General features: G+C 36.3%; 1 protein-coding gene across 1 annotated transcript; it reads right to left on the reverse strand.

Annotated features, from left to right (window-relative positions):
* Nucleotides 1–810: 810 nt before the first annotated feature.
* On the reverse strand, nt 811–6,621 carry LOC110908734 (NAC domain-containing protein 90). Its single transcript, XM_022153711.2, has 3 exons — nt 6,294–6,621; nt 5,241–5,536; nt 811–1,114 (listed from the first exon to the last, which is right to left on the reverse strand). The coding sequence occupies exons 1-3, from the start codon at nt 6,451–6,453 to the stop codon at nt 1,001–1,003; spliced, it is 570 nt and encodes a 189-aa protein (XP_022009403.1). The 5' UTR covers nt 6,454–6,621; the 3' UTR covers nt 811–1,000.
* Nucleotides 6,622–12,429: the final 5,808 nt, after the last annotated feature.

Below are 12,429 nucleotides of genomic sequence, written 5' to 3' on the forward strand. Positions count from 1 at the left end.
TATGTTAGTAAAGGTCCGTTAGTTTACAATATGTGAAAATGTGGGACTACCACTGGTAATTTTTTAAGTTGGGAACGTTGCCGGCCAACGGCTAATAGTTTGGATTATTAAAATCCATTATTCTATTTTTAAATAGTTGAGATTTGTAAAATAAAATCAATGTTGTATTATTTAAAAAAATTACATAACATCCTAAAAAAACAGTAGTTAATAAATCCTAAAAAATAAAAAAGACTACTTATTAAATTCTAAAAAATAAAAAAAGTAGTTAATAATTCCTAAAAAAAATTACAAAGTTCTATAAATATTAAAGTGGGGAACCCACTTAAATTCTAGATTCCCGCCGTGCCTCCAGTACGCGGTTTGACCGCGTTGCAACGTACGTTGTGCGTCGACGATCGAAGTGACGAGCGCGATCTCCTCCTCCTCCTCCTCAGTCCAGTTCACCATTTTCGATTTTGTTATTTGATTGGAAAAAAATTGAGAGTTTTGTGTGAGAGTGGGTTGAATAATTTTGTAAAAAAATTGAAGGGGGGGGGGGGGGGCATTTATAGGTAAAAATTTGTAAGGTTTTTTGAAAAAATTAACTTTTACCATTAAACCTTCATGCCAAACGGCTATGGCTAACGGTCAAAAATGAAGGTCCAGTCCTGGCTAGCCAGCTCACCACGCCCCTCGCCTCACGCCAGGCTCCATAACGACGCTGGATGGGCAACGCCAACACCAACGCTGGCATGGATTGGCTTAGCCAACGTTGGCTGACTTCCCCCGCCCAACCAACACAACCACTCCCCGCAGTCTTAACTATTTTTAATTTTAACCATATTGTCAGAACTACTTTATTTTTTCACTTACCAAAATAACTATAGAAAACACATATCAAAATACACTTTACAAATGTATGAACGTCAGAAATGTAAACCTCTAAAATTCAGAAAAAAAATAATAATAAGTTATACGATGTAAGTTACATTGTCTATGATAAGTTGGGTGATCTTAACTAAGACGATGAAAAACTTGAAGAATCGGTTCCTACTCCTAAAGGTCGTCTATCGAATGCACGTATCCTTCCCGATACTACATAAACTCTGCATAAGCTCAACTCGTTTCGTAACTGCATAAATTGATAAAATCCTTATTAGCATACATATAAATTTTATGTTTCAGTATAAATTTTCCAAATGCTTATAGAAACGTTACTCGAATTAATTATTGAATAATTAATTTTAAAAAAAACTCGATACTTGAAATAAACACGTATTACAAATAATATATATATATATATAGAGGTAAGGGTTTATGTAAAAAAGAAATATTTTGTACAAAGTGTAAGAAGTCTATGTAGTCATGGTGTTTTAAATTTTCGGTATGATTTTTATATTCTTTTGGCATGGTATGATATAGGAAAACACCAAACGTAACATTTTAAAACACAACTAAATGTTTTCCAGACATAGGGGGTGTCTGGCCTAGTTTTTTTTTTTTTTTTTTTTTTTTTTTTTTTTTTTTTATCTAAGCTCTTAGCTTTTTAGCTTATTTTTACAAAATAAGCACTAATGGGTGTTTGGTTTAGCTTTTTAAGCTTATGCTTATTAGCTTATATAAGCTAATTACAAGAAGCTTATGGAAATATGGTTTTTTAGCTTATTTGAATAAGCTTATTTGAAGAAGATGGTTTTTTACTCATTACACACAATGATATTATACCCCTTCCCATAATACAAAATAACTTAACAAACAACTAAAGATTAATTATTAATTATTAATTATCAACTTGTAGAATATAAACTAATCCAAACACTTAAAAATAACTTATCAAATGAAAGAAAATAAGCATAAGCCAAAAAAAATAAAAGCTAGGCCAAACACCCCCATAAAATCTAAAACACCATGCAAAGAATTTAATCAGTGTGTTTTAAATTAAATACATAGAGTACATATCACTGTGTTATAAATTGTTGTGTTTAATATTTTTCTATGTTATACCATATCAAAAGAATATAAAACACCATGCCTACATAGACGACTTCTTACACTTTGTAGGAAAAAATATCCTTTTTACATTCACGTTCCCCTCTATATATATACACACACACACACATAGGGTTAGGTTCATTTGTGAACAACCCCATTGATTGTGAACTAATAATCATAGCCCTTTATTATCAATACACAAGTGTAAATTAAGTTATGATTTGTTTACTCAGTTCACAATACACTATATATAATAGGGTAACATTATAATTATAATTATAATTATAATTATAATTATAAATAATACTAAAACACAAACCCTTAGCTACAATGGATTTTGTTTTTTAGTCCAATTTTCTAATTGCACCTCCTGCTTTTACTATATTTACTATACAGTCCCTTTGCTTTAACTTTCCCAATATACATGTTTGGTCTATCGACTTTAATAAAGTTTTTGCGTCCATTAGTTAACTTTGCTTATTTACATATTTAGTCCATTGGTTTACTTCATGTTGGTATTGTGGCTTTCTCAATTCACTTCACATCTAAAGTAGTGGTCGGAAGTGACTTTTGTCAAGTAATGTTGGTTTAGTGGCAACACGCACACTCTTAGTTATTTACTTGCTTTTACACCCCACCCCACCGCAACACGGTGTGTCTTAATACTAGTTAGCACTAAACCACGTTAATATAATTTTCTAATAACTAGTATTAAGTCCCTCGTGTTACGGGGGGGGGGGGGGTAAAACCGTGACAAATAGCACCAAGGCTACAACACCACTAGTGACCACCAACACTGAAGTTGCGACGTCTTAATGCGGAGAAATTAGACCGAAACATAAAACATAGAAAATAATAAATAAGTCGATTTAGGACCCGTGCGTCACGATGAACCTATCAAATGGGAAAAAATAGACGAACATAAAAACGTTGAACACACATGCACGTTGCGTAATGTTAACTCGCAAAATTTAAAACGAAGCACAAAACAAAACGTAAAAACGTTGAACCACACATGAACGTTGCGTCATGTTAACTCGCAAAATTAGAACAAATCGTAAAACGAATTTTTGCGAAATATGAAAAGTATAGGGTAACAAAGTTGAAAGTAAAAAAGTTCTTAGGTTAAATTGATAAAGGTAAAAGGCTTTGGGGTTAAAAGTATAAAAAACTAAAAGAGTTTTAGGTTAAAAGTGTAATTATATCAATTTTTTTTGGAAATCTCCCTAAGCATAGAGTACAACAACTCTAAATGTTGCTAATTTATGATGGATATTTTTTTAACGACAAATTTGGATCACTGACGGACCATTGGAGTATCCTCGTGCCACCAGTGGAACCACCCGATCATATCCATCTCCACTAGGCATAATGCCCATACACCAATTCAGAAAGAAACCCAATATTGGAAAACCCCCTTGTGGGAATCGAACTCAGAACCTATTAGTCCAAAGTCTTATCCCACCCGAATAAACCACTAGGCTATAAAGCCATGGGTATATAAGAATGAAATCATAAAAATAGATTATTGCTATTGCTAATCGTGTATAAATTCTAACATACATAAGTTTAAAATGGGATAAATTACACTTTTCGTCCTTTATGTTTGTAGCTAGTTGTAATGGATGACCTTTACCTTTAATAATTACAGCGACAGTCCTTTATTTTGAAAACCTGTTACATCTTTCGTCCTTTACCCCAAACCCAGTTAGAAAATTAAGTTAAATTACATCACGTGCAGAGCACGTGAGGACATTTATGTCCATTCACATAGCAACTACCCCCACCATATAAATACCACTCTTCTCCCCCAAATACCTATTTTAGGGTTTATCCAAACCTGCAGCATTTAAGATCATCATCTCTGTTGTACTCTTTCTCTCTCTCTCTAGATACGCATCTATATCTATACATCTGAATCTATCTAGGCGATGAAGATCTTGTATCTATATCTATACATATGAATCTCTCTGGTGTAGTTACAGGAAGTTCCAATCTCCTCTCATTAGGTTCCAAAATCAAGATCCAGATTTCATCTTCTGAATTTGAAACCCCACATCCAAACTCGCCCAAAAAGAACAGATCTGAAAGACGGGAGATGGGAGGCGGTGGCTAAACGTCAGATCTAAGTGAGCGTGGTTTGGCCGGAGATCGGAGGCGGTGGTGATGGATGAATAGATCTGATAGCGGCGACGGGGTGTCCGGAAGACAGGGGTGGTGGTGATGGATGAATAGATCTGATGGAGGCGGTGGTGATGGATGAATAGATCGGAGATGTGGTGAGCTAGTTGTAGTGTCCGACGATGGTGTGGTGGTGAGGTGGGATTTCATGTTTGTGGTGGTGGATCTGAATCGGAAGACAGGGGTGGTGGAGAAAGATTTGAGTTATTGGATTCAAGCTTTTTTGTAAGTTAGAACAAATAATGGCTTGTTAATTTTGTGAATCTAAACAGGAGTTATTTCTTTGATCAGATTATTGCAATTATGTTTTGTTTGAATCTATCAGTGATTGTTTGGCGGTGGGGGAGTGACAGTCGGTGGGGGAGTGACAGTCGGTGATGACTGGATTTGGAGGAGGGGGTTATTGGGATTCACCAGAGATGTCTGTGTTGTTTGTTTATAGTATAAATAAAAAAATAAAATCAAATCAAAGTGTTGGAGGAGGCAGTTTAGTCTTTCTACTTAATTATTTATAGTATAAATAAAAAAATAAAATCAAATCTATCAGTGATTGTTTGGCGGTGGGGGAGTGACAGTCGGTGGGGGAGTGACAGTCGGTGATGACTGGATTTGGAGGAGGGGGTTATTGGGATTCACCAGAGATGTCTGTGTTGTTTGTTTAGAGAGAGGGAGAGAGTGAAAAAGAAAAAAAGGTATTTATATTTGATTTTATTTTTTTATTTATACTATAAATAATTAAGTAGAAAGACTAAACTGCCCTTAGTGAAATAAATTTAACTGAAAATTTTAACCAAGTTAGTGCTAAAGGACGAAAGATGTAACAAGTTCTCAAAATAAAGGACTGTGGTTGTAATTATTAAAGGTAAAGGTCATCCATTGCAACTAGCTACAAACATAAAGGACGAAAAGTGTAATTTTTCATTTAAAATGGCAAAATAAACTCGTTCAAGCATAAAAGGCGTAGAATGATGGATTAAGTTATTTTTTTTTTCATAAACTTTATATTGTTATCTTATAAAAATTATATCTTACTTATCTATTAAGCTAAATAAAAATAAAAATGAGTCAACCCGACAGTCATGTACCTTCGGAATAGCAATAGTATTAGTGGCATCGAGTTCTTCATTGATTGTCCGATACTCATTCATTTTCCACTTGGTTTTCTTGCCTTTCGTCGATTTCCCTTCGTAAAACACCATCGTTCTCTTCACTCCAATCACCTTACTCATGGATGAATACACGTATGTAGGCGAACCCGTAGCTTTCCAGTACCCAGAAGTCGTGGTTCTAGACGGCTTCCCTCCTAGAACTTCCTTTTCTTGTTTTGGTACAAAGAAAAACCATTGCTCGGTATCCGCGTTGCATAATTCTCCCGCTTCCTCTAACAAAAACATTAGTTTTTCGTATCAGATAAAGAAACCATACCAATGGGGTGGTAGTCCACTGGCAAAGGTAAAACCTTTAAACACTTTGGGAGTGGGAGGTCTTGGGTTCGAGTCCCACATACGACATAAATACAAGAAATTTGCCATTCAAAAAAAAAAAAAAAGATAAAGAAACCGTCTCATGTCGGAATAGTTATTTATATACACATGTTGATCAAGGTTGTTTTGATATTTTTATAACAAGTGTAGCAACCTAAACAGTCGTAATTAGAAAATAAAAAATATATATTAAGATTATGTAAATTTATATTAATTATAATTTAGTAATTATTTTCTTTGCATCAACTCCAACTAATGATACTAGTTATGTTTGGCTTAACTGTATCATTGTGCACCTAAGATATATATGACAAAGTTACATTATTCCGTTAAAAACATCTAAACACTTTTGGTTCTTTTTAAATTCTAAAACTAAGGTTGTCAGATTGATTCCCGAGCTCAACTGGGTTTTCGTCCCACCGTGTGTTACGTCAGAGAGTTCTGCTCTTGTGGTGTGACACAACACAACGACTGTTAAGTGGCAGTCGGCTGTATGGTTTCCCGGGGAACGCCCAAAAAACCCAAACTTTGAAGCCAGCGTGGACCCGGTTAAGACAACATAGCTTGGCCAAAGTGAGGCAATACGGGGCTCTCCGATTTGGAGAGTGTGATAACTTTATACATGAAGTTCACCGTTTAAAAAAAAAACGTTACCTGGGAGTTGCCAGGGCTCGTGTTCGTAGACATTGACAACGGGGATAACATGATGAAGATCATCTCTTTGGCCTTCGAGTTTGTTTGGAAGATAGAATGCAACGAGCTCTTCTTCGGTTGGGTAGAAGCGGAAACCGGGTGGCCATAGATCTCGGGCCATGACGTGTGTTTGTTGCTATCGACAATTCGACAAATACCGGCTAGACGCGGCTCACAAATAAGGCTGGTGGGGAGACACGGAGAGTGAAGAAGGGACTCATTAACTAGATCGAGGTCATGTTGACTATTGAATAAGTCGTGCTCCAGCTCACTTGTGGCCACTCGTTTAGATCTTTATCTTGAATAAGTCTAATATTAAGTCTCTTTGATTATGACGTCATTATTTTGATTAACCATTATGAATTATGATGGGTTAGGTTGTACACTTGTACGCATTTGTACGTGTGTATAACAAACATTATTCAATGCAATTTTGGTATAACTAGGATTATGTTCCCGCACGTCAAAGCGTTTATAATATAGACGAACCCGTTAATGGTTGTTACATATTAACGTTTATAATATAGACAAACCCGTTAATGGATGTTACATATTAACAATACAAATGAATACATAACATTTAGATACAAAATGTCATATGATATAAACTAATAAACTCGTTTGTTTTCATGTAACAAAGACTATTACAACTATAAGCATACTACTTTCACAAAAATTATAAACCCAACTGAACTTTTGTGTACTACAAAAGCACGCGCATCTTGATGTTGTGGCAACGTCTTTTTTTTCACCACTGATTCCATCCGGTAGCGGGTACATAAACCGGGGCTTAATTGTTGGTTACACCCATAGGTTAATACAACAAAAAACATCGGTTGTCTAGGAATTGTGTATGCCTGTTCACCTAAAAAATAATAATTCAATATCTATGAACATAACAAAAGGCATGTAATAATAAAACGATAAGTCGTACGCTTACCATGATGTAATCAACTCTAGGCTCCAGCACACGCATCCTAACCCGAAATGTAAATCTGAAATACGTACCAAACTGGGCAGGCAATAAGGAAATAATGAATCAATGAAGCAAACATAGTTATGCATAAGTTGTAATAACCTATTGCACAAGAGAACAAAAAATGTATAAGGTACACACCAATATAACTCCAACCAAACTAAATGGCTTATCAACCATTGTTGGTCGATTAAATTAGGCGTGGTTGCTTATTAAAAGTCATCTAAAACGCCTAAAGTAAAGAGCCTAATCAAGAATGCCTAATATTAGTTGTACCGAAAATGTTAAACGGATAAAACATATAAAAGATCGCTATTAAACATATCATATAGGGGGTCATCACTTTATCCCTATTCATAGGAGCACTTTGGCAATGCTTCTTAAAATACTTGGGAATGAGTTTATCCACTATCTTGGTTGTCACACCCCCGACATACCACATGCGGACACCCCGCTAGGCGTGCGACATACCAGGATCCAACCACCATTCACATTGAACTAATAACAAGATATTATATAAAAGTTCTCATTTATTACGTTAAAGTATTCTCAAAACATATCTTAAAGTTTAACAAGTTCAGCGGAAGCATTAAGTAAATCATTGTTCAAATATTTCAAAAATTAAATAAAAGAAAACCAAAAGTCTTGTCACATGTTTCCAAGTTTCTCGACACATGACCACTCTAGCGAATCCAAACAACAAGTTTCATATCCAGAAATCTAACGACCTGAGAGCATGCAACAAGTGTATCAGCACAAAGCCGGCGAGTTCATAGTTTTTCTGAAAACGTTAGTTGCCAAAAGCTTAGTCCAGTTTAATAACAATGTTGATAATAACTCGAGTACCGCAAGATGGCGTCAGATTGTTTGCCCGTCCCCCATGCCCCTATCAAAACATTGGTCGTGATTTAAGGTCATTAGTTCACGCCCGTCCTCTCAGGTACGGTGTGAGGTTGCCAAGCCTAATAGCGCTATCAACTAATACCCCGTTACCTCTCAAGTAACTAATTCGGTATAAGATGGGACTTAAAGTGATAGGAATAAGTGTATTATCCAACATCCCAGTTTTACCCAGAAAAGGTGTATTCCTTTCAGGAATACCCGTTTGATTGTCCCACCCACCGGGACGCATGCTCAAAAGAAATGAACTCACCTTAGTTTTGCTCGGTATGTTAAGTTACCCGTTCCAAGTTGGTCAACCAAACCCTACCGTGGTTACCAATAAAAATCAGTTTCATAATCAATTAAATCACGTATTTTCACAGATAAGATCGTCATATAACACATAGCAAGTCATCGTATAACACATAGCAAGCCATCGTATAACACATAGCAAGTACTCAAATCTCATACAAGTCCACATCTCACGTGCATGTCACATAACAACACTTAACATGTGAGTTTGCTACTCACTTGAGTGTGCAGGCTTTTTACCGTACGGCTTGCACTGTGCGATTTACTTGTGTGTAATTGTGATACATGGAAATCAGTTGCCCACTTATTGTTTGCCAAAATCAATTCAATCAGTTACATAATCAAGTTTATTACCCCTTAAATTTTGTCCAACCTTTAATTATCATAAGCTTCAATCAATAGGCAAAGGTTACCATTGTAGTTCTATAACTCTAAATCAAGATTGGCACCTCCTATGCTGCTCATAATTAATATTACCCAAGTGATCATAGCCTGATTATTAAAATATCATCATCATACTCACACGAGCCAAATCAGGTTCCTCATTCATAATTACTATTAACATGCAACAAATAAATTTTATAAACATAAACATTCATCATCATACATATCATAGATTATCCGAAACCTTATATCAATATGTTGAAATCAACATGTAATTCGATCTACATGAACACCAAGATTTAGACACTATCCTCATGTAGTCCTAAATATCCATATCACTTATGTAATCGAAACATGCTAAACAACATTTTAGCAAAATCCCTAGATCATAGCCAACACCTTCACCAGTTTAACATAACCGAGACAATCAATAAGAGCTCTAAATCAAAACTAACCTTACTAGCCAAGGGGTTACAAGCAGGAGAGATCACAGGAACGAGAAGGAAAAGATTTCCTTTGTTGTCGTCGCCGAGAGGAAAAAGAAAGGGAAATATGGTTGGTTTGTGTTTTTGCTAGATTATGGGAGTCACGTAAAATTTAAGGATATGCATGTGCTTAACCGAGTGGGTCGGGCCCAGCTTAAATCCGTCAGCCTTGGGCTGTGCACAAAAGACTCGGGACCAAGATAGTGACAGGACCATTTTATAAACATAATTGTGCAATAAATTTTATAAACATAACCATGCAACAAATTTTATAAACATAAACATGCAACACGATCAACATGTGTGACTAATTCATAAAACGTACACATAATTACAACGCTAGACGGATCATGAGAGGAAACAGTACACGATAAAACCTTGAAATTTCGGGTTTTCACATTGGTATCAAACTTGGCAGTCAACATTCTGTTACAAAAACAATAAGCAAGCGTTAAACCAATAAAGCGAAAGTTAAAATCATTAATCCACCATAATCCCCACAAACCTAGCTGGTACAAACAAAATAGCAAAAGGAACAACACAGTAAAACAAGGAAACCAAGAAAGAAAATGTTACAACCAACAATGAGCGTAGATATTACTCATTAACATTATATAATTGATTTACATACTCAAGTTATTGGTGCAACTAGTGGCTACATCAAACCCACTTTCATTGCCATGCCTAGATGAAAAAACATTTTCATTGCCATAAGAAAGTAAACATAAGCCATAAATACGTCATCATAAAGAAACTATGAAATCCACTTACCTCATGTAAACCCAAAAACCAACAACAAAGGCAACATAATTAACAAATAAGAAAAAACGTCTCAGATGAGGTTACCCTCACCATCATCGAGCAGATAACAAAAACTAACCAAATGGTACTTCCAAACATCCACCAATGATAGTCATCATATTTTTGGGAATCCAATCTACGTACAAACAACATATGATCAACCAAAAACCAAATTTCTTATACGAATCAAAAGCAAAAAAAAAAAAAAATAATAATAAGACCAGAGGCTCAAAATTATAGCCAAAATTCGTTTTCGACAAAATATACTATGGCTACAGTCGTAGTTGCAAAAGGTGTAGAGAAAATCTCCAAACAACACAATTTCGATCTACATTGGCCAACTAAGATATAGATTGGATCTACAAACTCCGATATTACTAATGCTACAATCGAATCATCATAGCATAGTCAGTACGAAAATGTATAAAACAATTAAGCAATGTGAAAGATAAACTTGTAATCAATATGTTACAAAAAATATCAACCAATAATGTCTTAGCAGAGCATCAAATACCCGAAGGACACCATGGTCCTTTGAAATGAACGAAGTTAAAGATTTCAGTGCATTGTAGGTTGCACCTTTGGCTTTGTATGTTTCAACATAGCGTCATAGACACATAGATATAATTTAAATAATGTGGTGCGACAAGAGAGTCATACTCACCCACTAAATAACCAATACCTTCGAAAGTTCCAGCATAACACAGACCCAACCAAAGAGGGTAAACAGTCTCAAACAACAAAAGAGCCACCCTCACCGTCCGAGTACCCTTAAATACATAGTCATCTAAAAACAATCGCTGAAGCGTAGCATCGTATACCTATACGCAAAACGCAACTGTCACACCCCAACCGATGGCGGAAACATCGGGGCGCGGCACTGAGCGAAACAGATTGTCCAGAAGTTTCCATAACAACTATATTTACCAAATATTTAAAGCAACACGTCCCATACCATGTCATATATGATAATACAATTATTACAGAAAAGATCTAGTAAAATTGTTCTGTTCCGACAACTCAGATTCTTATTACAGACAATTGTTTATTGTTGACCTAGGTCTTTCCTAGCCTCGATTTCACAGCAAAGTAAGCATCCTAAGCACGTGTCACATACGTTAAAGTAAAAGTCAATACACATAGTGTAAAGGTGAGCATACAAGTTTAATAGATATAATAGAGTTCGAAATCGATTATGCATAACCAGCACGTACACAGTGTGAAATGAGGCATGTTTGTTATCGACATGAACCTATCGATACCAATGACTGCGGGTTGACTGCCCAAGGCAGTTCGCGATACATACTCACCACTGTGAGCCATGTAACTAATTGTCCTTAACAACCCCTGAGTGAACAGGTGCTGAGACCAAACTATAGTACTATCGTTGCTAAGGCAGGTAGACAGCATTCCATGTGTAAACATAACAAACAAGCATTCATTAAGTCACGTATAACATGCGGTAACGGTTAGCGTTAAAAGTATTGCGTAGTGTGTTCAATGTGATTTAGAATAAGTAACATATGTAACACCCAAAAGTGCATAAAGCAAAAAGGGATCGAGTATACTCACAGCGATTGGTGGATTGAAGGGAGCATTAGAGAGTAAGGTTAGCCTGACTAGAATGATAGCATAACGATAAGTGACACGTAAAACGATACAAGTGTTAGAGGGTCGGGCAGCGGTTCGATCAGATGGTAGTCTGATCGGACAGCGGGTCGTGCAAATAACAGTCCGCTCGGATGGTCATCCGATCAGATGGCCTTTCGAGTGGGTTGTTTCCTCTTTTGAGAAGGATGTGTTTGTGTATGATGGCTTGACTTTTGAAGTTTTTGTCGTAGTATTTAGAAAACATCGAAGTATCTCTACTTTTCAGGTCGGTCGATCGGACGATAACCCGATTAGTTGGACACTTTAGTGAGAACAAGTTCACCGCAGTTTGTCGTTCGATCGGATTGTAGTTCTATCGGGTGGCAATCCGTTGGTATTGAACATGTTAAAAATTGTTTAAGTGTTGAAGTCTGGCCATTATATGGTTGAGTGGTAGTCCGATCGAATGGTAGTCCGATCGGTCAGTCCTTCATTCAATGTTCATCTTCAAGATTTTGAAAACGAAAGTTAATTGTAGGGCCAAGGTGCAGGTCGATCGGGTGACAACCCGTTCGGATGACAGTCCGATCGGATGGTAGTCCGATCGGACGGCATTCCGTCCTGGTCGTTCCGTTCATTCGACACTTGGTTGTTTTGATAGTTTGTC

The sequence above is a fragment of the Helianthus annuus genome, chromosome 14 (assembly GCF_002127325.2).
Source record: "Helianthus annuus cultivar XRQ/B chromosome 14, HanXRQr2.0-SUNRISE, whole genome shotgun sequence".
Lineage (NCBI taxonomy): Eukaryota > Viridiplantae > Streptophyta > Magnoliopsida > Asterales > Asteraceae > Helianthus > Helianthus annuus.